We start from the raw sequence: 24,430 nt of genomic DNA on the forward strand, positions 1-24,430 counted from the left end.
CATGACTAAATGTGGAACTCTGTTCAAATAGGTCTCCGGGGAAAAAATTAACAAAGACTAAAACATTTTCTAAAACCTGTGCTTCAGATAGATTAGCACTGTAAATTTGATTGATATACAGATGCTTTAGGGTAATATTTTCATAATTAATTCTGCAGGGTGGATTCGAAGCTTTCTTAACTATCGCGATACATCTGTTGTGTAATCTCGCCCATGCATTATACTGCAGGAAACCCCGTCCAATCTTCCTTTCTCAACATGGCACCGAAGGTGAAGAAGGAAGGTTTGTCAACCTAATAATTTTGAATGAATATCTCGTGTAATTTACACAAATAACGCTGTTAAGGTTCAGTAGATTTACCCGAGATGTAAGGATAAACTGACAGAGGCTTAAATAATGTCAAGGTATTGCTGCCAACTGTCTAAATATGTAGATAACGCTTACGGAGTCCCCGGCATGTATGCTGGAACGTGATGCTAAGCTAATATTAGCATGATAACGTTGACGCTGTTGATTGAAACGCTGTTTATTTACAGCTTTCGGTTCTGATTTGTTCCTACGTCCCCTTTTGACACCGTTTTAGCAAGTTAACGTTAATCGGCCTTAGTAACCCTAGTTATTTAGTTTGTGTATTAGCTATTTTTGTGACGTTAGCATTTGCTACACATCAGCGGTGTGTCATTAGCCGCACGTGAATGTTAGCAGTTGAAATTGCTGTTGTACGGCAAGAAAGCTAAATGTAATGTCGAAAACTGGCGATTTCGTTGACTGCAGATAACTGGATATGTAATTTAAAGTCCTGTGGGATGTTTACATACTAGTCATGTCCAAGTAAGGAGTGTGAGTGTAGGTTTTCTTGTGCAATGTGGTAAATTGGTTAAATGCAGATTTGGCATTTACAATGAGGATTGAAATGGCCTTATGCTCAAATACCAGGAGATGAAGTCTTTAAACTCATGTACTTATCAGTCATTTGTATCTTTTTATGCCGCAATCAAATATATTCAGTGAGTTGGTGGTTAAGATCATCCGTTGTGAGGTAGACAGATGTCTAACCATAGTGTCATTCAGAAGTAAAGATCGTTTTAATGGCTAAGCTTTTCAATGTAAATGTAGCTTTTTTTGACACTTCATAAATCGAATGGCAAACTTTGGTCAGTTATAAACATGATCTAAGGACTTAATTTATACATGTCAAATGTTTGATGGTGCAGTTTGAAACATTTCCCAAAGTGTCTTGTGGCTTTTCTCTAAGTTACTAACGGGAGGAGCATGAACAGCTGACAGTCTAACAAAAGGTATTTTTCTGTTAAAGCTGTCCCTGCCAAGACTGAGGCCAAGTCAAAGGCCCTGAAGGCCAAAAAGGCTGTGCTCAAAGGTGTACACAGCCAGAGGAAGAAGAAGATGAGGACTTCTCCCACCTTTCGTCGCCCTAAAACCCTCCGTCTCCGCAGGCAGCCCAAGTATCCTCGCAAGAGTGCTCCTCGCAGGAACAAGTGAGTTACAATGACTGCAGGCTGCTGAGATATGCAGGGATTAAACCTGGTGCAAATGATGGTAATAGCGATCAAAGTATGAAAAAGCATGATTCCAGCTTTATAAACTACTGATGCACCCAACTAAAGCAATTGTTGTCTTCTTAGATGAGAATAATAAATAAAGTCATGTGTATATGTGAGGTAATATACTTGTAGACAAAGAAGATATTAACAAGTCTGTTTTGTGGACCAGAAAAGTGAGGCCTTTGGGGGTTTTGGGCCTGATTATATTTATTTTTTCTCTCTAGGTTGGACCACTATGCCATCATCAAGTTCCCCTTGACAACAGAGTCCGCCATGAAGAAAATTGAGGACAACAACACACTTGTGTTCATTGTGGACGTCAAGGCAAACAAACACCAGATCAAGCACGCTGTCAAAAAGCTGTACGACATCGACGTCGCCAAAGTCAACACACTCATCAGGTAGAAATCTTCAGGCTGAGCTGTGTGCCAGTTTCATGTCGTTGTGCTGGAAAGTGGAATTGCCGGGCTGATAACCCTATTACAGCTATTATATATCAGGAGTGAACGGTCTCAGTAGTTGATTGCAGGACTTGATATACCTTCCCAGACATTACATGTGGTGTAATGACAATTTGAAATAAATAATTTGATCAGAAATTTGGTTCTGCACAGGTCCTCAAACACTTAGGTCTTCCATCCATTGTAAACATGAACTTGATGGCATAGATTTTACTCACCACCTCCCTTTCATTGCTTCATCTTGCATATGTTTTGTTCTGCCCCGTGTTCAGGCCTGACGGTGAGAAGAAGGCGTATGTTCGTCTCGCACCAGATTATGATGCGTTGGATGTTGCAAACAAGGTGAATCTTTTTTTTTTTTCCTCCTTAATTTTGAAAGCTTCTTCAGTCCAACATTATGGTCGTGTTTAGAAGTTGTCAATCCTGTGCACATGATGTAAACTTTTATTTGATCTGAATGTCTGTGATGCATTCAAAGGAACCACTGATGCCAGATAGTGCAGGTACACATGTATCCACTCTGTTGATGAACGTCATGTAATTCATGTCCTTTTCTTTTTTACAGATTGGCATCATCTAAACAGTGGCAGACTTGTGGAAGAATAAATATTTGTATAAACTAAAATTGATTCAGTGTCCTTGTGTTTTGTGAGTTGTCTTTACACATGGATACTGTAAATGCAAGGTTTTAAATGCTTATACCACCACTGGCTGAGTTACTACAATTGACATTTTTCAGTACATAAGATTTGTCAGCTGTGTGAATTCAGATGTGGGTCAGTTTGATTTTTTTTTGTTGTTGAAAGGAGTAGGGAACCTATTGGATCTCCTCCATCTTGAAAGTAAATGGGTTTTCTCTGAAGAACCCTTTCTTTAATGTTTGGCACAAGTGTATGAAAGAATTAATCTCATTAATGCAACTCTGGGCAAGTCGTGTACTAGAACAAATATCAGGGCTTCAATTCGGACACTTGTGGCCTTGATCGGTGTCAATGTATTGGAGTTGTGGAGTGTTTGTTGGTCTTCCACTGCAACATAATATAACATTTTATGAAGATGGTTTCGTATAAACTGTATAAGGCAAAGTCTTGTGTATTTGTAGACAATGTATTTAAAAATTGGAACCAAGCATGACTTTGGTCTGTTTGACTTCTTCGTGTATAATACAAAGACAATCGAGTTCTGTTTTTCCAGTCTTGAGTATCATACATTTATACACAGGTGAAGTTTATTTCCTAAGAATGACTTATTTTGGCACCAAAAGGCTGCCGAATATTGATGCCCTGTTGAGATGCTGTAAGTTTTAACATCAAACTTCTAATACTATTCTGTAATGTTGGCATCTTATCTTTTTCTTACTGAAGTTGCTTATGTAACTAGGCCCTAGTAATGGTAACAAGGAGGTGCTGATACTTAAATGTTCCTATAGATGTGCTTGTTGAACTGGAATCTCGCTAATAGGTAACTGGTACATTAGAGTGGCAGATATGGAGCACATGTTGGTGAAAAGTTTATTAATGTTGCTCCCACAATCACTGAATAAATAACAGCAAGTGCACACCACTCAGGTCAATTTGTGGTGTGAAAGCTCAGGGAAAGTGCAGGACTAAGATGTTGACTTGTGGTAAACTTAATGAAGGTTTTAACATCACAACAGAATATAGAAATACAATTGCTGTACTTGGCTTTGGAGATGTTGGTTGTACAGTAATTCACAAGTCATTTCAACTTGATAGTTGGCTGTTATCAAGACTTGCTATGTTTCATCACACAGACAATGGGAATATGCCTTCCATTTATAGTTATTACTTGGTAAAGTTCAGTTCAATTGAAAGTGTAAGAATCTTGACAATTAACTGAGCTTCAGTGTTTCTCAGGATGTCCAAGAAGTGGACAAAAACTAACCAGACAGAAGCCCTGCAGTAAATCAGTTCATAAAGTTAAATTTGAGCTTATGTAACTGCTTCTGTTATCATGACTTACAGTAGTCGCTGCCTGTACTTGACACACTAAAGGCTCAATGAACTCATTGATACCTGTGACAATTAAACCTTCATCAAACTGATATTTACTGCAGAGCTGCTGTCACAGACTTTTCAAAGAAATTATATTATCATACAACCTTATGTCAGTTTAGAAACAGAATAATTTACTGAAGTTTTTGATTTACATTTGTTGAGAGTTTAGTTTAATGTAATGTACAACAGTGGAACACATTCATTGACGTCGACTATTTTACTTCCATATTGAGATATTTATTAACAAGAAGTTATGCCGATTGATAGCAAGATACTGATCTCAGACACATCACTCAACCCTAATAATAAAAGCCAGTTGTTGTGTGTGTGAGAAATCAGGAGACTAAATCAGATATTAATCAGATATTAAACTGAAAGCCTTGTTCTAAACATTACACATCAGATGAGCTTTTGTCTGTGAGCTTTATCTGGTTATTTAGATAAAGAAACCTGGCGACATCTAAATGTCTCTTAATATTATCTGGGGCAGGTTAATCTAATGCACAACCTTCCTGCTCTTTCAGGTAAATATAACTTTATATCATATTGCTTACATTCAACCACACTGTTGTGACACAAGACTGAGGGAACGCGGCTCACAGCCACCTGGTTATGAGAGGAAGGTTCGGACCGTGCCTTTGACCAGGCCTCTGCAGATTGGGCACTTTCGCAATGACGGCGCGCACTCTTTGCACACCACCAGGTGTCCACACGGGATGAAGACGATGTTGACTTCTTTATCCATGCACACCTTGCAGGTACGCTCCTCCTGTAGGCGCCGTAGCTGCTCCTCCATGGGGAGGTCTGCAAAGAAGAAGATTTTTCCGTCTTAAATCCAACATGTACATCATAGTATCCAAACAGATTACATCACTGTAATTCTCTACAAAAGAAAAAACAAAACAGAAATGTCACATTATTGGACTGATATTAAGTTAATGTTACAAAGTGCTTCACATTTAAACATTAAACTGGCTGGATAGTAAGTTCTGCTGAGGCTCAGGTGTGTCTTTATACCTGAAAGATCTTGGCTTGGTGATGCAGCTTCGTTTGATTGGGCTGAAAATGTGAAACACAGCATGTGGTTAGCTCAGGCTTTGGTTAATGCACAATGGCAAAAATAAATATACTCTTAAGTAAAAACATGTATTTGCACCTCTTAAGTGCTGATAGTTATACCAAGCCTAGGCTTTGCTTTTAGGACAGGGCAATGTCATTCTTTGTGCTGTGGATGCAGCCTGGACTTCAACCACTTTACATATCAAATGTCTTTTACTTTAATGTGGGCAGTTTGAACACATACTTTCTGTTCTTTCTGTGCCAAGTGTGGTCAGAAAACCTCTGGCGTGGTGGGAAAAACGTACCCATGAGATCTCTGAGCAGGTGGACATCGTTTTTCTGGATCCAGTTGCGGAAGACCTCGGCTGCAGCGTTCCCCTTGGTGAGGACGAGCTCTATCAGCCTGGCAGTTTGCTGCTGGGCCGACGTCTGAGCCTTAAGACCGCTGAACTCCTCTGTAGCTGCAGGTCAACAGGGAAGGAGAGGAGTGACTCACAGTCGAATGGTTTCTGAACTCTAGATGCTACAGCTGCACGATAAGAGCTGAAATCTATATTTGACATAATTAAATTCAACAAAAATCTGATCCACTAATCCTGGAAATCCACATTTAGTTACCTCATTGTAGTGAAAAATTGTCTGATCCTTTATGGAAAGTGCTCTCATTTACTAAAAATGAGTAGAATTGCCTCATAGCTCTTGTAAAACTAAATCCTGCACCCCAAAGAAAAAAACATACATAACACATTTTGCTCTCTCAAATGCTCCATCACTGGCTCAACACTCTTCAGACGCTGGATCAATGCTGCCTGGTGTCTCTTCACAAAGGTGAAACCATCTGAAATAAAGAGAGACATGAAAGGGATTTATTGTTGACGCTCTTGAAATGCTCACTGGCCTGAGAGCAGCTGATAGCACAACTAACACTGGGATTCACGGTCGTTCATAATACATCGCAGAGACATCTATAGTTTCACTGTCAGCTGTACCTGACGCCATCGCCTCCGCCAGCATCTCTCGCTCCTCTTCCCTTTTCTGGTCCTCGGCACTCAGCAGGTCTGAAACCAGCTCCTGGACTGTTCTGTAGTTCTCTCCACTGGTCAGGATCTTGCTCTGGACCGTCTGCTTGACTAGACTACGCTCAAAGCCCATCTCTAAAGCAGACTTGATCACAGGGGTGTTCATCATGACGGCGTCCTCAGACCGTTCCTCTCCTGGACCGAGGTGAACCACTGAGAGGAGGAGAGGGTACACACATCGGTCTGGGACTCTTTAAACCCTTTATATTGTGTCATTCAATTTCAATAAGCTTCATTTAGACAGACACAAAAAGTTTTAATAAATAGATGAAGACTTTGGCCAACTGCCTCTGCTCTTCTTAAATGGCTGTCTAGCATTATTGCACAGTACTTTTTGGACATTTGTTTGGCCAAACTGTTGTAAAAAATAAGAAAATAAAAAAACTGTTTCAAACTCACCAGGTGGATCCACAAACTCTCTGGAGTTGTCTCCATTTGTTAAAAGCTTTTAGTGAGAAAACAAAAAAAAGAAGCAAAACAATTTTTTAAATGGCTTGTTTCTGTGCCGAATGTTTGAACCGTGAACAGATGTTTATGCTGCTCTCTGCTAACCTGCTCAAACAGCCGAGGGAAGCGAGCCTGGATCTGGTGAACAAAATCTTGTCCCTTCTCCTGCAGCAGGTATTCACACCTGCAATCAACCAGCGGTACAAGAATTGCAAATATATATGCAAAATAGAATATTTATCTAGGCAGTATTTTACTACAGTGCTCAGGACAACACATTTTGACACCAAATTAAACAATCAACAATAAAAAAAGCAGCATTTACCGAGGGAACCATTTAGCATGTTCCACCCAGGGATCGTCTCCGGACTCCCAGCATCGCAGGCCTCCATCGCAGCAGAAACACTTGACATCATCGTTACGACCTTGAGGGCAAACAAAGAGCTTTCAGTGCAACAAGTGGTTTTCGGGGGTTTCAAGGAGAGAAAAGAAAACATGGTTAATCTGATTAAGATGACTGAAACCAGTGTGAATACACGATTGTTTCTCATCTCATTTCCCCTTTTGCTTGAAACCTTTAGTAGTAAACCGATCACACGTGAATGGGGATATTTAGCATTAGTATGAGATCATGGGATTGTGTTTATAAAACAGGTGTCCTGAAAGAGATTTCTGACTGGACTTTCCAGCTCAAAGGAAAATACCAGTCTGCAGTGGACACCCCCAACCAGGGGGAAAGAACTCTTACTGGTATTAAAACCGTTGCAAGGAAGGGGGAAGAAATTACCTCATTCAAACCTCTCATCTGAACATTATGAGCAAATTTTGTGAAAGACTTCAGCAGCAGTGACAACTTTAAGATTTACATTTTAGGATCAATTTGGTTTTACAAAAATAAAAATAATGACCCTGTATCCTCTACAAGTATTTGCTATAAATAGATCAAATTAGACTTTTTGGGGGCATAGCTTATGTTTTATGGTCTTCACAGAAAGTTAACAGTCAGTCTCCTTTAACATGCAATAATTTACTTTTTTTGGCCACTTGGGGAGAGCGCAACAAGCTGTACACACAACACTAACAAATTATAACCATATGAAGTTTATATTGCGGACAGTCGCTTATTTACACATCTAGCAGACATGGAGCAACACTAGTTTTCATTTAGAGTTGTTTTTGGCCACCTGATGAATGCAAGTCCAATATTCACCCTCCTTGTCTTCGAATGTCTCTTTGATAGTGTCCTTACCTACATAGTAGAAGCCAGCTTTAGACAGCTGGTCAGGCCGCACAGGGATACGAGACGGCCAGTTGACAAAAGTGAGCAGCCTCTCGTCGCTCTGCTGCATGGCAGGGTTGGACACATTACTGAGCGCTGGGGCTCCTGCAGACAGTTGAGAAGTTAGTCCTCCAGACGCAGCTCCGGCAGTTCCAGCAGCTCCGGTAGCTCCGGCCAGCGACACGTTGTCAGCTCTGTCCCCCCGCACAAAACGACAGTTTGGATAATGCCTCTGGTGTTCGGATACAGCTCTGTCACCTGGCTCCCAGTTACTCAACTGAAAGTACAAACAAAAACGTCACACCCTGACACACACTTAACCTGAATGGTGCTACATGTACACGCTCTTCAGAGCAGCAGGGTCTCGTGTCCCTGTGATGATACACACCTGTCCTCCACAGCTGAAGCAGGCCACTCGGTCGCCCTGGCCCAGGTAGTAGAAGCCCGCCTTGGCGAGTTCAGCAGGAGTTATGATGGAGAGCGTCCAGGGGTGGAAGGAGTCCAGGCGGTCCTGCTCTCTGCGCATGCTGGGGTTGTGGCACGTTGGTCTCTGGTGGGACATGTCTTCTACACCACGAGAGCTAAGTGGGCTGGAGGGTGGTGGAGCAGAGAAGCCCATATTTAGGTAACCGACCGGCTCTTCACCTTGGCTTACTGTCAGGTTAGGTGCTGCTGGGCCTGAAACCTAGAAGAAAAAGAAGCAAAATATTAAGAATTTACTCTGATATGTCAAAAACAGATTCTGGCCTCAAAAACAAAACTATTTTATTAACTATTATTTAGCTATGATTTTCCAAGATACAGGGGCAACTTTCTTCTATAAAGAGCATGTCTTATGTTTTTAGAGAAACTTCCTTTGATCTTACTGGTATGGCTGGGGCAATGCGGAGCGGGGAGAAGGCGGAGTGAGAGGAGGAGAGCAGGTTGGCTGTAGATGGGAGGCTCTGGATGAAGGAGCAGGAAGGAGAGAGCTGTCTGTGTTTCTCTGTTGGACAGTCTCCGGCCTGCCAGCCCTCTGCCGTCACGTTACACCTGAAACATTGCACGCGGTCGCCCACACCGGTGTAGAACCAGCCTGCCCTCGCCAGACTTCGCTCTGTGACTCCAGAAGCTGGGAATCGAGCAAAGGTAGAGATGCGGAAGAGCTCTGGAGATGAAAACGACACAAGGTTAGATATGAAAATAAAAATGCAAATAAGTCTTGATCTGAGATCTGATAAAGGGAAAGAATAAAAGAAACTGGTACCTGAGGAGTTATCATATTGCAGGTCAGGTGGAGGGCCGTTGCGACACAACCCCATCAAAAACGGATTGTTTTTGAGTTGAACAAGAGTCTCCATTTTCGTATTTAAGTAGAGCAATTTAAGGCAAAAGAGATGTCCTTCTGAAGGGAGAGAGGTTTGAGAAAACCCAAGGTCGCGCTCTCTCACACAGACACACTCACTCACACTGAGACAGAGAATAATGAAATAGATCAGGGGGTAGGAGGTGGGGTGGGGGATGGGGGGGTAACTCAAATCAAAAGACAAGAAACAGTAAAAAAGAAAGTGAGGACTGGCTAAGTGTGAAACAACAGAAGAAACAAAACTACCAGTCCAGCAACCACCATCATCGCACTTGATGAGGTGCTCAAACATCCTGCATATAACCTATACTTTACACCTGGATCCATTTTACCTGTGACTAGTAGAGAGTAGTACCTCTGAACATGTAACTGCAGAAACTTCAATATTTATTTTTCAGTTAAAGGTCCAGTGGATGTTTGTCAAACAAAAACAAAAACCTGGCCAGTAAAAAAGGATGGACTTAACGGCATAATTAAAATGCATCCTCAAATCAATAATCATAATATTACGCTATGGGCTGATCACCCAGGATCAGTATACACTTTATTATCTTGCATATTTAGCACAGACATGTCTAATACATTATCCAACCATAAAAACTTAAACATACGGTTCGTACGTACGGAACATTATAAATTAATTAAATAAATGTCTCAAACACACACACTCATACACACAGACCAAGGGATATGTGCTCTCAAACCCCTCCCCCTATCTCGAACATCCCTTTTGTAGGTGTCTAGGTCTCCATAATTGAATAGCAAAAACCCAATAAGAAAAATGTAATCCTCCTTTGATATTGTAATAATAGCAGGAGCTGTAGAAAGAAAGAAAAAACAGAGACAAAATAAACAAATGCTGAATGGTGTTCGTACCGTAGTCTGTATATGTTTCAAACTTGTGGTTCATAATAATGCTCAAATCCATATAACTTTATTTACTCAAGATTTCCAAGAATAATAAATACATAAAGACAATAATGGTAAATGTTATACGATTTTGAGTATTTCACTGAAGATGAATGTCATGTAGTTTAAATACGATGTCAAAACAAAAAGATGAACGTGAAATATTGGAAACAAATATTGAGAAGGAAGATGCACAAGCTTTTGTACAACCATTCACTGTTGAATAATTACAAAGTCGGAAGGGCTGCAATAAACAATTCTTTTCCCTACCAATAAATATGGCAATTAATTTTTCAATTAATCATTTATTTACTCTGTAAAATATCAGAAAATGGTATAAAAAAAGTGCATCACAATTTCCTAAAGCCCAAGGTGACACAGTTGCTTGTTTTGTCCGACCAACAGTCCAAAAGCTATAAATACTCAATTTATAATTATAATTACTGGTGAAAAGCAGCACATTCTCACATTTGAGAATCTAGAAACATACTGTAGACTGTTTGACAATTTTGCTTTTACAAATGCCTTAACTGATTAATCAATTACAGGGGTTCTCCAATGATTTGGTATTGCATTTCCATAAATCTGGGGAAACACATTTGAAAAAGCCCAGATCACCCAGACTTCCCCAAACTTTTCCAGAGAGACAGATAACATCATACACCTCTCTCCTCATGACAAGTAAACTGAAATCGGTGAAGTGTCCCTTTAACAAAGCTCCCAATCAATTTCCTGCTGATCATAAAGTTAATCCTTTCGGAACTAAAGGTGGTAAAGACGTGGCCAACTGGTGATACTGGTGAATAATACAACAGCTAAGTTAATAATTACTAAAAATTACTGGTATTGTTTCCCCGACAGTGACGCTAGGTACTTTCCTCAACAAGTACAGGGTTATTCTCCAGACACTTCCTGTTTTAGCTGTGGTTATGTTGTGGTTCAATTCTGTTTTAGCTAACGTTAGCTATGTCGTTTAATATTTAGAAGGGAATTGGATTGATTTGAGATTTCAGCAGTCGGGCATTGATTAAAACACACAGCTAACAGTAGCCGAATGACATGACATTCAACGCCCCACAGAAACCAGTTTGACTACATCAGCGCACATTAGCTTGCTAACGCTAGCGTCAGCTAACGCTAATAACCGAACTTTACTCTGCCCATTAGTCTGTGCAGCAGCACGGAGAAAGGAAAATAAAACGGTCTGGTACGAATGACGCAAACGTGCGAGACAATGCATAAGGGCAGCACGGGAACATATCCTTTCCAGTGGTCGGACACACTCACCGTTTCGCAATTCAGTCGGTAACGTTACGGAAAGTCCCAGTATACTCTCGTCACAGACACCGCCGCCTCTTGCTGCTTCCGGTTGCCAGTGAAACGAAAATGGTAGAGGTAAATGTACACATATGTTAGAAATCCCTCAGGTAAGTCCCCTCAGGTAATCTGTGTACCAGAGCCCTGCTGGTTCGCGGCAGCATCTCAGGGGTAAAACAGCCCCCATGTGTAGATAACATACGTACACAGCGTTAAATCAGAAGGTTAGGTGGCACGAGTCAAATGCTTTTGTTATTACATCATCTACTGGAAAGCTAGGATGTTAAATTACTGCAAACACACGTAGGAAGCAATCTTAATGAATAACGTTAGATACTGTGTATAGAAAATGAAGACCAACACACAAAACTGTTTGTTTTGTGTGAATTTATTGAGGAACAAATGTGTAATGATCTCCATGTTGTGTACACATGTGTTTTGGCTATATCATTATTATTGTTTATTATTTAATTCTCTTTTTAACAACATTTTATATTGATAAAAATAAATGAAAACCTCCAAGTAACCTTTACAAAACTGTAAAATTACAACAACAAAAAAGCCTGTGTGAATATCTACATATATGAACAGATCATAATTTCACAAAAATATTACTATAACACACATACATATGTTTATACTCACCATGTAATTGAGGGCACATGTTCAATGAAAATTAAATGTAAAGAGATGTTTTCGATATATTACAAACTGAGCCGCCACTGATAATAAAACTACATATAACTGTGACTACGACTATTGCAACAACGATAATATTCAGTCAAAAGTCAAAAACTATTTGGTTTGGTAGGTTATCTATTATTATTAAAGTTAAAACAATATAATACATAATAATAAAATAATATAAGGAATATTCTCATAAGACAAGATACTCACATAGAGGTGTTGTTGAAGTCAGATGGTTAGACACACTGAGTCATGTGAAGGCACCATCTCAATGGATTAGTTTAGTATGTGGTAATTCCCCTAACCATGACCACTCCCCCTAACTACTGTGATGTGTCAAGTGCTGAGTGCACTTCAGCAATGACATTTGATCTATTGACGATTGGTTGTCTCCACCCATTTTATGTAAAGTACCTGTCATTATATTTCAAAACTTTCTACAGTAACCATGTCCCCTGAAGGGTGGAATTCAGATAATTTTCCATCATAGAGTGCTTAAACAGGCTTGAGTTTAGTTAATTAATTCTCCTGGAATCCCCTACAGCCTAAAATGTTGTGTTGAAGAGCAGATCTACACACATCATAGATCTTATACATCACGTATAATAAAACATGAATAGCAGTACACTTGATTGTGTGACAATTATGTTGATTTTAATATATGTACTAAATCCAGGATTCTCTGAAAAGTGGATCATCCTGATGAAATAAAATAACTGATTGATTGGTTTGATTTGATGTTCTTTGGTATTTGCACATCCAAAGAAATTTTTTTCTTATTAGTGTTTTGATGACATATGACTTGGATGCAGGATGCTATTATTTTTGGATTTCATAAATCTACAGTATGGTGTCATACTGTGGCAAGCTATAAATGTACGTGTGTATGTAAGTGCCACACTCAACTGACGGCAATGACATCAAATTATTATTGTATAAATAGAAATACGAGAGAGAAACCAATAAAGGCATCAGGGTGTAGTTTTACAACCATACCATGGACAATCCACACCAGACACATCTAGAAACCACTGCTTGCCAGGTGTATTTAAAAGTTTATTAAACAGAAACTCCTTTAAAATGATTACAGTGAGAGTAAGAAGAAATATATTTATATAAAGCACATGCATAAAAAGGTACAAAACAAGTCTGATTGCCTCCAAACTCTCTGTAAATAGGATAATAAACATCATTATATGTAACATACATAGCAAGTGTCATGCATGCCGAGATAAATAATAGGCTAGGTAGTGTGTTGCATTATGTGTATGAACAGTACGTTGCTCCAGGCCCATGGTACTTTAGTTTTTTTAATTTAGAAAAAGATCAGGTGACTTGGCTCTTTATTTGGGGATGTTGTGAATGAAGTCTTTACCTCTATATACTGTATATATATCTATAAAAAGGAAGCTTGTTTGAAGAAAATGCTCTCACCAATAATTAACAGCTTCAAATTCAGATAAAATATAAACACACTGCAGAAACAACCCAGCAAATAACAAAACAGATTATATACTTATTATATAGTTTAACTAAACAAGGAGAATTAAAGAGCTCCCCTTGTTGACGATTGCCTTCTGTATTAAGAGCACTGGATAGCACTTGCAGTTAGAACAAAATAAACCAAGTACACAGCATCTGCAATTAGTATGTTGTTTTTCTGAGGGTCCTTGACTCTCCAAATGGGACTGAGGTCCATTTTTAAAGCACAATATTTCTGTCGTTCCCACTCACTAAACAGCTCTTAAAGAGTGGAAACTATAACTCTGCAGAGTGGAAGCAAACTCATATCTTAATGGCACTGACCAGGATTATTTTTAAAGGATTATACCAGTGATGTGATTTTGCACGTTTTAGTCTATTTACAACAAATCACATACAATTTACATCACTGCTAAGTATTTTGTTTGTTTCTACAGTCCAGGCATCCGATCCATTCATATCCAAACTATTTGCAGGATCTTGAAACTTACAGAAGAAATTAAATGAAATTAGTCAGGGGGTTATTTATAAATATTAAGAGATAGAAGGGATGTTTTAAATGAGGGTAAAAGGTGCCTTTTATTTAAAAATGGATATTCAACCTTTTTACCCATTAAATAAAATATTATTATTTTCTAGAGTATATTCTGAAATCATCAAGTCACATGACTGATCAATTAATTGTATATGAGGAAACCGGAAGCAGCCTCAGCCACAATACCCTGGTGAATAAAACACGGTGTACTGGGACATGTCTTCATTTTGATGAACGTGCATTGAAGCTCACACTGGTCTGCGCCTCGCTGTGTGCATTATCTTCTGTCAGTGTTGCATCATTATTGTGTGGTAATGCAGTGTAAATTCTTCAAATCAATTGGCACATACTGCAGACCTGATGTCCACAGCGAGGGATTACATAACTCGAGCAACTTTCAAGAGTCTGCTCGTTGATTTAAGAAGACAACGGATGCCTGGAACGGTAAGAAAAGTGCATCTGAAAAGCTAAATCTGTACTGTATGCATTCAAAAAGGGTCAGCGAAAGTATCAAGTGTAGACAATTTGTAGTTAAGGAGCTAAAACTTAAAAACTTGGCTGAGACTTACTGATTTTATGTATTTCTGTGGGGAAAAACCCTGAATGAACAGATGCTTAAGATGTGAAAAAAGGACACCATTATTAGGAATGAATCAAGCCAATAGTGGGAAAAGTGATAAAAGGAAACAATAAAACAGTTTCATCTCAAAGTTAATGGCTGATTAATTGAATATTTTTATGTTTCAGGGCCAGTGTAGGAGCCACTGAGAGCTGTGTTAGCACGGACGAGTAGAAAGTGCTAAAATCTCTGCTGCACACGAAGGAGAGAAAACTTCCAGGCCTGATGGCAACTATGTGGCGTCCTTTCTTAAACAAGGGGTGGACACAATAACATTTCAACTGTACAATATAATGCAATCCAATAAAACAAATCCCCAATAAATACTACCTTTGTGAAGCTTATATTCAATGCTGGAGTGGACAAAATGACTGGAACACTTTAACAATAAAATGCAATCCAACACAACCACAAAAACTAAAAACATAGTATTAACAGAACCTGAATATTAGTGATTTTGTTTTTATAGCAAGGCTGTCGCGGGATTTCCTGCAGTGTTTTAGTGCAGAGGGGAGCTAATTAAAGTTTTATGAAATAAAACTTTAACCTCAAGGGAAAAAGAGCACAGATGCTAGTTTAAGCCGTCATCTACTAACTAAGTTGATCAGATGAGTCGGGATTTCAGTTTCAACCCTGTATTGTGTTGGATTGCATCATACTGAACAGGTGCTCATTTACTGTAGACATCCTCTCTATAAAAACACACTTCACTGTAGCCTTTATTTCTCTAAATGTGAAGGCTTTTGATTTGTTAGGTATGACGTCTTCACTGTGACCAAAGATAAAGCCGAGCCTCCTTAACTTGATTTTGAAAAAACCTCAAAGATATTACAATCTTGGTTTTGATCAGTCATCCACACAGACGGGTTTTAATACTGTTTTATGGCTCGTGAGCATTTTAACTGACTGTTTCTAAAGTTTGAGAGTAAAATGGGACTCTTGTTAGTGTTCTTAATGTTCTGCTGGCTGACCACAAGGGAGGGTCCTCTCCCCCCGATGTTTCTGTGGGGGAGAGGTAGTCGCAGCTTTGATGAGTCTTTTTTTGAACAGGTATTTTTGGTTTCATGGAACCAATGTAGTGTTAATCCAAACCGCTTGCTCTTCTTAAGAACATGGTTTGGACAACTGTGAGCATTAAAATGACACAAATTACAGGCCGCTTAGAGGTAGTAGCACTAGATGTTGCTCTTTTATCCCACAGGCTATATGAAGAAACCGGGGGGAATGTGGATATGATACTTCCCGTTACTGTTAAATATCTTTTGAGCAACTTGTATGTTATTTTTAACGTTTTTGTTTTGCATCTGTGTAACTGATATGTGCAAACTCTGATTGACTTGACACTGTGTTTTTAAAAGTTTGCTGCAAACAGTATTACCCAAGTGGGGATAATAAAATAAATCTGTGCTCTAAAATTAGCTATGATGCACTTTACCAGTGAAGTGGAGAGCATCATCTGAGGTCGATGACTAAAAAGAAAGGAGTGCTGTAAAAATATGGATGCTCCGTCATGCATCTGTGTAAAACCAGGCTCAAAAAAGAGGAGAAGCCAGCAGCTTACCGCCCTCTGCGAGTGTCAGGGTCTTTTCATTCCTCAGGGTAGCGCGAGTAGTGTTAGATATCCATCACTCAACAGTGGCATGTTCTCTCAGTTATATTGTTCTGTACCACTTCTGATTCTCCAGAATTCTCAGTCATGTTATGAAGATTTGATGTCAAACCATATTTGCGGCGGCGTGCTGGGTGTGTCTATAGCCAGGTGAGCAGGCTGTCTCTGTCCATGTGCGACCCGGAGAGAACGGTCTCCATGTCCATCAGAAGGTCTGAACTGAGACCCTCGGGGATGCAGGGCATTAGCTCCTCGCCCTCAGACATCGGGAGCACAGGCATCGACTCCTGTAAGGTCATCGAGGAGGTCTCGCCGGAGTCACCTGAAGGCGTCAGAGAAGAAGATAGAAATGACTGAACTGTGTCGAGAATTTAAATATCAACAGTGACTTGGGAGAAATTTGGGAATTTGGATAAGCTGTTGGGCGTTTTCACAAAATCAAAGACTTCGTCTTTAATACTGCTGCACCTGGACCAGTATGTGTGCAGTGTGTACGTACATGAATAAACTGCACAATTCATGTTTTCCATCTCCCACTTCTGTTTAATATGCAAAAATAAATGGACACAAAGAAATATGGAGGGGAACCGCTGAATGCACAAAAACTTAATAAACTAAATAAGAGCACAAATACAGATCAAATCAAATAAACACAAATTACTCTGCACCGTCTTTGGGAAAGCCAGTGTCATAGAAAATAATTTGTTTATACCATAATTGCTGAAAGGCCAGAGCAAAAGTCTACCAAAAGCATACCATAGCTCTTAGTTCTAGAGTAAATCATTTAAAGGTATTAAAGCTAATTGAGCCAATATCATGGCGCTATGGCTAAATTTGTGCCTCATTTACTCTAAGCTCCCAAAATAAACTGCTTCCCATGGCTGCAATGTAGATTTAGATCAACAGATGCCTCATCTGTTCATCATTACAGTAAAAATACACATATTTATAATGGAGTTTGGAGGGATGATTTTCAAAAAAACTGCGGGAACCCCAGGGCTATTTTTTTGACTTTGTTGTGTGTGCGTGTGTATTACCAGTGTCCATGTGATCCACAGAGCTCAACATGTGGTCCGACGTGCGGGGTAAGCTGCTGACGCTCAGACCGCTGTCAGTGCTCTCGTTGCGAGAGTGAGCGCTGCACAAAAAACACACATAAACGTTCCTTTACGTCTGATCATCATCGGTTAAAGAACTGGAATGACCAGTAAAGATTCTGCAGAGTCAAAGTGATGGTGCACTTCATGGAAATTACATATACAATAATTCTTCCTGGAACCATCAAGTTTACACAGGCACCACTTTCTTACAGAGAAATATTTCTCGTGAAAGCAGCTGGCAGTGAGATTGATCGATTATCCAGAATAACAGGGACATTGTTTGTTCCAAAAGTCATTTTTCGATGCTTTGAAAATTCAGAAAGGGGCCATTCTTGTACTGTTAAAACTCAAGAAAATTAGCTTTTCAGTGATGATTTCTACACCGTGTTGCTGTTTTTACTCATATAAAAGAATACTTTCGTCTCTTAATGACCACAAACTCTGTGACAATGAACACTACAATAAAACTGAGATCTACAGTACATGACAATAACATTACACATGAACTCACCCATTAAGTGTGGGTTCGTGGTTCGAGCCTCTGATCCTGACATCCAGAGACGGGACAAGTGTCTGTGCGTTCCTGTCATGGTCCATCCCACCGGGCATCTGGTTCCTTCCTCCTGCCTCCTACAACACACACACACACACACACACACCTGCCTTTACAACGTCATGTAAAACTCAACCTGTGTTTACATGAAACAACGATTTAATGACCGCAAAATCTGAAATGAAAGTACAGCGTAATGCAGCCACACAAGAAAGAACTTAAATGTAGGTTATATTTTATTTGACCTCTGACCTGTGGTGTGATTTGTGGAGGGAGGCCTTGTTTGCATCTGAGCCTTTCCTTTTCCTGCCTTTGCTGCAATGCCAAACCAAGGATGCCAGGGTTCATCTTCTGGGCTGCAACATAAGATGAATAAGAAGAAAAGACTTTTTGACAATGAAGTCAACATTTCCACGGAGGTTAAACATTTCAGCAAAATGACATGTATGAGGAAAACTTGTCAAAACTTGTTTGCGATCTTTCTCATTTTCGTTGCCAAACAGCAACTTGTGATTTGTGGACATTGGAACAAAATGTTTCTCATTGACAAGCAAGAATTGTCAATTCAGGGAGACACAAATTTGATAGTGTGCTACCTAGACGCGGGTCGACCCATGCGGTGGTCTTATTTATGTGATCGATGTAGTACACCTCTCCATCTGCAGTCACAGCCTGCTCCCAGCCTTCAGGCAGTGGACCTGAACAGCAGTGAAAGTACACAGTGAGAAGGCAAATGGGGGATGGAGTGCATGGAGAGTAAAAAGTAGAATCTGGCCCACGTCCTTTAATGTCTGTGTAGCTTCTAGTTTGTAGAGATTTTATGAGTAGAAGGTTAGTGGGTAAACAGCTACAGTTTAGTATATTCTGTAGTATAAAAAAAGTACTATGTCTATGTGCATCTTGCCTGACTGCAGTGGGATGTAAAGAGATGTAAAACACCATAGTAAATAAGTTATATAGTATGCAATACGGTCATGAAGTGATTACAGAAAGCCATTCAATGTTCATATGGGCACCTAACTATTGTTTTGAGACAGACTTGAAAAACTGTGAACCCTGAACATATGATTGCATCATTATATGCCCTGGTTCAAGTCTGGCTGGGGACCCCCATCTCTGTCTCCCTCCTTCCTTGTCTATTGTCTTATAAAAGCAAAAAATAACCCCACCCCCGAAAAGAACATGTTTTTTCATAATTGGACCCTTTAAAATTCTGACATGAGTGGAATTTATTCAAGGAGAATGGTCAAACAAGCTATAAAACATGCATCTATGTATGAATAAACTTCTTTGAATTGCTTTCACCACCGTTTTTCTGAGAATTAAGATGCTCTCACTAATATATCGAACCTCAGAGTCTCTCTTTTTTACAGCCGTTTCCCCTCATAGACTGACATTAAAGTTGAGCCGAAGCTTTAATCTATGAATGTGTTAATTCCCACCAAAGTCACCAGAGGAGTGGATGTAGAGACCAAAAGGGAATCCTGAAGAAATCACACCCAGCAAAGACCTGACCCGCTGCCGATGGAGTTGAGCTACGAAAAGCAGGTCTGTGCTTTAAAAAGAAACTGGATGGTGAAAAGGGGGAGGGAAGAAAAAAAAGGGAGAGTGATACCTGTCTCTGGATTGATGTTTTGTGGTTGCGTATTGGGTGCCGGGTTGCTGAGGGAGTGGGCGTGGACTGGAGTTCCAGAGATTGGATGCTGAGCCGCAGCTGACTGAAGCTGCAGTCGGGGGTCGTGCCAAGTGGTTGTCTTATCCAGGTGGCTGCAAACACACAACAAGCCTAAACGTATCTGTATCTGCTGAACCGCTGCGACCTGATGGATAAGAAGCGCGAGGCACGTTTTGCCTCGGACCTGCTTTACCTGTCCTACCAGATGTGCATGCACGTCTACACTCACACAGGCAAACGTCAAACTGCAGCAGCCCTTCTGACAGGAGCGTGAGCTGTCAGGCCATGTGCTCTCATGAATGAAACTGGCTGAAACCACCCTGTTGCAAAACTAGTTGGGACATTTTCTGTTTGCATGCAACTGATTAGTTTTGAGTCCTGGTTGTGTCTGCTCTTCTGCATGTCTCTCTTCACTGTTCCCCTTTACTTTGAATTATATTCTTTCTTGAGAAAAATATTCATGAAAGATGCACCGTCTACTGCTTTCACCAGTAAAACTCAAAAGAAACTACTCCTGGTGCACTTAAAATAGGTTCAGTGCTGGAATGATTGGTTCGATGATCTAGCTAAAATGAATATTTTGATAAATCTGAATAATCTTTTAGGTCATTTATCAAGCAAAAATGCAGAAAATGTGCTGGTTCTAGCTTCTCACATGTGAGGATTTGTTGCTTTTATCTGTTTTATGTGATTGTTAATAGAACTCTTTTTTTCTGTACAATCAGTCAGACAAAACAAGCAATTTGAAGACATCACCTTGAGCTTCTGGAAACTGTGAGGGGTATTTTTCCCTCTTTTCTGACATTTTGTAAACTAAAATAACCAATCTTTCTAATCAGAAACCCTACAAGTAACCTGCAGCGTGACAGATCAGACACACCGATTAACAGACGTTTGACCTTACTTGAGGAAGTAACGCTGGCCAGTAGGTGTTTTGGCCATTTCCCAACCGTGGGGGAGCGGCACGTCGTCAGGTATGATCGGCGTCGCTGCTACATCTGCTGCTTGAGTGGAGAGGGAGTTGACTGGGAGGGAGGCAGGGGAGGAATGGGCGCGGACGTGATGAGGAGTGAGGGAGCCGCACACACCTCCATCCGAACTGGCCTGACGAGAAACAAGCAGGGTTAACAACTGCCACAAAACAGCAATCAGAAACATAAACCCAGCAGGAAGAAAAGGCTTGGATGGTTACCAAAGTGAGCCAAGGTGAAAAAAAACAACAAAAAAACGCTTAGAGGAAGAGCAGCGAAACTGGTCCTTCTCATGTCTTTACAAGACGGTTTTATTACTTCTACCAAGAAGTTTTCACTGCTGGTAGTTTAATATTGTTGGCAAGATTATCTGAGAGTCCTTCAGTGATAATCAAGTTCAACAAATTTCTGGGAATTCTAAAAAGGTTTGAGCCACATCTACAAGTCTAACAGACAGATTCAAGGTGTGTTTGCTGGTCATGAAATCAATAATAAATAAAATTACATTTGATGACCTGAAAGGCTTCTTGGTTTGTAACAGCTAGTTGGAGACCTGGTGACACTCTCAAGTCTCACGAGGATCAGCCCAAAATGTGACCATATCCATGATATAGTACGAGAGTTTACTCTCACTGTGGCTCAAACATCTATACTTTAACCGCATCTTGTAAGATCCAATCTCAATACTCAATGGAGTTGAATGCATACAGGGGTTGGACAAAATATCAAAATACAATAACTCATCAATAAAACCCCAAAATGTTCAGTATTCATTGGGATTGACAGACAGGAGCTGATACAATTAATTTTAAGGGCTTAGTTTGTATTGTGTTAAAGCAAAATATCCCATGAAGTATTTCAGTCCGAGTTGATAAAGGCCGACTTATGACCACTGTTCCTCTTCGTCATTATTTTTGAGAATTTCCCACAACTTCCCACCATGAATAATTTTGCAATTTAGGGGAGTAAATACAATGTATCACGATTACAAAAGCAGCTACACAAGTGTGTCACCAGAGGCCTGATGATTACAGATTTCACAGATGAGTTTTCAAGGAAATAGTTGTTTACTGTGGCGAGAAGGAAAGTCAACATGATCAATCCAAGAGAACTGTAATAGGAGGAGAGTAACTGGTCGGGAGAGGAGCCTCACTAGAAAATCAAATCTAAAAATGGAATTGGTAAAAACTCTAAAACCATCCAGTAAAGCAGCCCTGCAATAAACACGACCTTTGTGGATATTATAATGTTCACTGAGCACAGAGAGATCAGGGCTGCAACTATTGATTAGTTGAATTAGTAGGAGTTAAATTGGTTGTTTAGTCTATGAAATATCAGTCAGAAACAATATCAGCCAACCACAATTTCCAAGGTGACATCTTCAAGGTGCTTGTTTTGTCAACAGTCAAAAGCCAAAGACATTCAGTCGACAATGATACAAAGCAGCAAATCCTCACATTTACGGAGCTGGAACCACAAACCGTATTGCTACTATTTTGTGACAATCAGATAATCAATTCAGTCATTTTTTCCCAAGCAAGTGTGCTAAATATTTACTGGTTCCAGCTTCTCAAATGTGTGGATCATTATCATACATTAAAATAATGAAAATGAAAATAAATGTAATATGTTTGGGTTGGTGGAATAAAAACAAGTCATTTGAAGACCTCACCTCGGGCTGTGGGAAACTGTAATGGGCGCTATTTTACTGACCAAACGACTAATCTGCAGATTTATCAATAGCCTGATGAAAATAATCGTTATCGTCAGGCCTAATCAAAAATATGAGTATATTAATGATCTGTTTAACTAACAGATCAGTTTACTGATTGTTTCTAATATTCTGTCCCTCCATGTATAAGATGGGACCACTGACACACAGCAGGCAGTGTTGGGTTACATTCGTGTTATTCTGGTCGCTCAGTGTGTATTGCAGGGCTACTGTACACCGTGTATGTCTGGACACATCAGGGTTTGCTCTGTAAACCAGCATGGAGCAGTTAGCAGCTGTCATTTAGCAGGTATTAGTAGTTAATATCAGTTATTAGTACTTGTCTGGAGTGGCCCCGGGAATCCGGCTGCCTGAAGAAGGAGTCCGGCAGCTTCCTCATCCTCATGGGCAGAGAGGACGGCTGTCTGGCCGCCTTGCTGGGGTTCATCACCGCGCTGAAGAGGGCCTCCAGCTCCGTCTGCGAGTCCCCGCGGACGTGCACGATCTGCTGCCCGGCCGGAGGCGCGCCGCGGTGCGCGTCCATGTCGCCAAAGTTTGGTGTCGCAACAAATCTGTCGAAAAGTTCAACCACACAAACAAACACAGAGAACAAACGCCCGGCGCGTTAAGAATAGATGCGCCTGAGAGCTGGAGTTATGATCCGATTTGTTTACACTTTTTTTGCCCCCACCTCACCACCACCCCCCCAACCCCCACCCCATTTGAACTTTTGTGTCCTTGTGTGTCTGTTTCAAGCTGTAACATCTCGGAAGTCAATCAGCTGTGAAAAGAAAGGCGATCATCGGGTAAAGAAGTCGAAGGAGCGCAGTTTAAAGCGCGGATCGCTGGCAAAAATCAATCTGAGCAGCGTACAACACGTTACATGCCTCCCACATACCTTCAAGCAGCCAGACCGTTTCCCCCCTCTCTCTCTCTCTCTCTCTCTCTCCCTCTCTCTCTCTGTATTCCTGCAGGAGGAAAAAAAAGGAAACTGGAGAAATCACAGCCGGGGAAACACTCAGACGGACACTGATTTCCGATGCAAACTTTCAACCAAAAGCCTTCTCAAGTTGGAGGGGAAAAGCAACATATATGAAACCAGTTGGAGAAAAGTGATCTCAGCGAGACCTCCAAACTTTTTTCACATCCACTGCTCAGTCCAGATTCATGTGATAGTGCTGAGGGGCGGGGTTGCAGGGTTTAAAGCTGCCGCAGTTGCAGGGGGAAATATTTCACTCCAAGGGCAGACATAAACCATCAACACAGGGTTTAGAAAACTGCTTATTCAGTCGTGTTTTATTTGCAGCTCCAAAATGCATCAAACAAGACACGTTCAGCCCTGAAGAATGGGCGGAAATTAGTGATATTATAGTGAACTAATAGTCTTTGGCCATGCTTTAGTTTCCAGTTTGTGTGGTTTTCTGAAGGAAAGAGGCGGAGGGCCAAGTTGGCAAAACAGCCAGAGGTGGCAACTAAAGGTGAGCCTGGACTCATTTTTCGGACTGTTCTGGTTGTGGGGGACGGGTGGGAGAGAGAGGAGATTGGGAAGTTGCACTGAGAAAACATCCGCCCCTGATCAGGCCAACCCAGCCGGAGCCTGTTTGTCCATGCAGGCTCAGCCACAGGGTCCTGCCCTCTAGTGGAAAACATGCGCACAGCGAGCTGGAGCTCAGCTGGCCGACAGATTGAATTCAAGAAAAAATGTCTTGCTGGACTGGTGTTATTATCTACTGTGTGTCCAGGAAGTCACTCAGTTATTTAGTCATTATAATACACCAGGGTTGATATAGGCTATAGTGGACATGGAGAATCAGATAAATGTTAATAAAAATAATGAACAGATATTTAATTGGATGATAAAAATACAGTATTTTACAAATTAATACTTTTTAGTCAATGAATAAAGACATTAACTCAGAAAGTAATTAATTAATGAAAGCCTTAACAAGCAGCTGACTGCCACTGTGCATGGTTTGTAACTCATGCTGTGCAGACAAACATTGTTCAAACT

General features: G+C 40.5%; 3 protein-coding genes and 2 non-coding genes across 6 annotated transcripts; 3 read left to right on the forward strand and 2 right to left on the reverse strand.

The window, feature by feature from the left end:
* The first annotated feature begins 227 nt into the window (after positions 1–227).
* Positions 228–2,649, forward strand: rpl23a (ribosomal protein L23a). The gene is made up of 5 exons (XM_070917990.1): positions 228–283; positions 1,317–1,497; positions 1,788–1,964; positions 2,297–2,366; positions 2,590–2,649. The coding sequence occupies exons 1-5, from the start codon at positions 259–261 to the stop codon at positions 2,602–2,604; spliced, it is 468 nt and encodes a 155-aa protein (XP_070774091.1). The 5' UTR covers positions 228–258; the 3' UTR covers positions 2,605–2,649.
* Positions 1,546–1,617, forward strand: LOC139295867 (small nucleolar RNA Z17). The gene has a single exon (XR_011598444.1). It is a non-coding gene; the product is annotated as a small nucleolar RNA Z17 (small nucleolar RNA).
* Positions 2,450–2,517, forward strand: LOC139295866 (small nucleolar RNA SNORD42). Its single transcript, XR_011598443.1, has one exon. It is a non-coding gene; the product is annotated as a small nucleolar RNA SNORD42 (small nucleolar RNA).
* Positions 2,650–3,474: 825 nt separating the features above from the next.
* Positions 3,475–11,522, reverse strand: birc2 (baculoviral IAP repeat containing 2). Its single transcript, XM_070917987.1, has 13 exons — positions 11,448–11,522; positions 9,153–10,069; positions 8,773–9,053; positions 8,295–8,591; positions 7,877–8,183; positions 6,953–7,052; positions 6,733–6,811; positions 6,580–6,625; positions 6,091–6,333; positions 5,841–5,939; positions 5,407–5,562; positions 5,060–5,101; positions 3,475–4,846 (listed from the first exon to the last, which is right to left on the reverse strand). The coding sequence occupies exons 2-13, from the start codon at positions 9,541–9,543 to the stop codon at positions 4,653–4,655; spliced, it is 2,235 nt and encodes a 744-aa protein (XP_070774088.1). The 5' UTR covers positions 9,544–10,069; positions 11,448–11,522; the 3' UTR covers positions 3,475–4,652.
* A 1,718-nt stretch (positions 11,523–13,240) lies between these two features.
* Positions 13,241–23,500, reverse strand: LOC139295737 (transcriptional coactivator YAP1-like). Of its 2 annotated transcripts, XM_070917988.1 has the most exons (9): positions 23,318–23,500; positions 22,760–22,991; positions 20,642–20,841; positions 19,678–19,829; positions 18,659–18,760; positions 18,315–18,418; positions 18,021–18,139; positions 17,447–17,547; positions 13,241–16,731 (listed from the first exon to the last, which is right to left on the reverse strand). In XM_070917988.1, exons 2-9 carry the CDS (start codon positions 22,961–22,963, stop codon positions 16,550–16,552), a joined length of 1,164 nt encoding a protein of 387 aa, XP_070774089.1. In that variant the 5' UTR covers positions 22,964–22,991; positions 23,318–23,500; the 3' UTR covers positions 13,241–16,549. The 2 variants fall into 2 exon arrangements, with proteins under 2 accessions (XP_070774089.1, XP_070774090.1); XM_070917989.1 differs by lacking the exon at positions 18,659–18,760.
* Positions 23,501–24,430: the final 930 nt, after the last annotated feature.

The sequence above is a fragment of the Enoplosus armatus genome, chromosome 13 (genome assembly GCF_043641665.1).
Source record: "Enoplosus armatus isolate fEnoArm2 chromosome 13, fEnoArm2.hap1, whole genome shotgun sequence".
In the NCBI taxonomy this organism is placed as follows: domain Eukaryota; kingdom Metazoa; phylum Chordata; class Actinopteri; order Centrarchiformes; family Enoplosidae; genus Enoplosus; species Enoplosus armatus.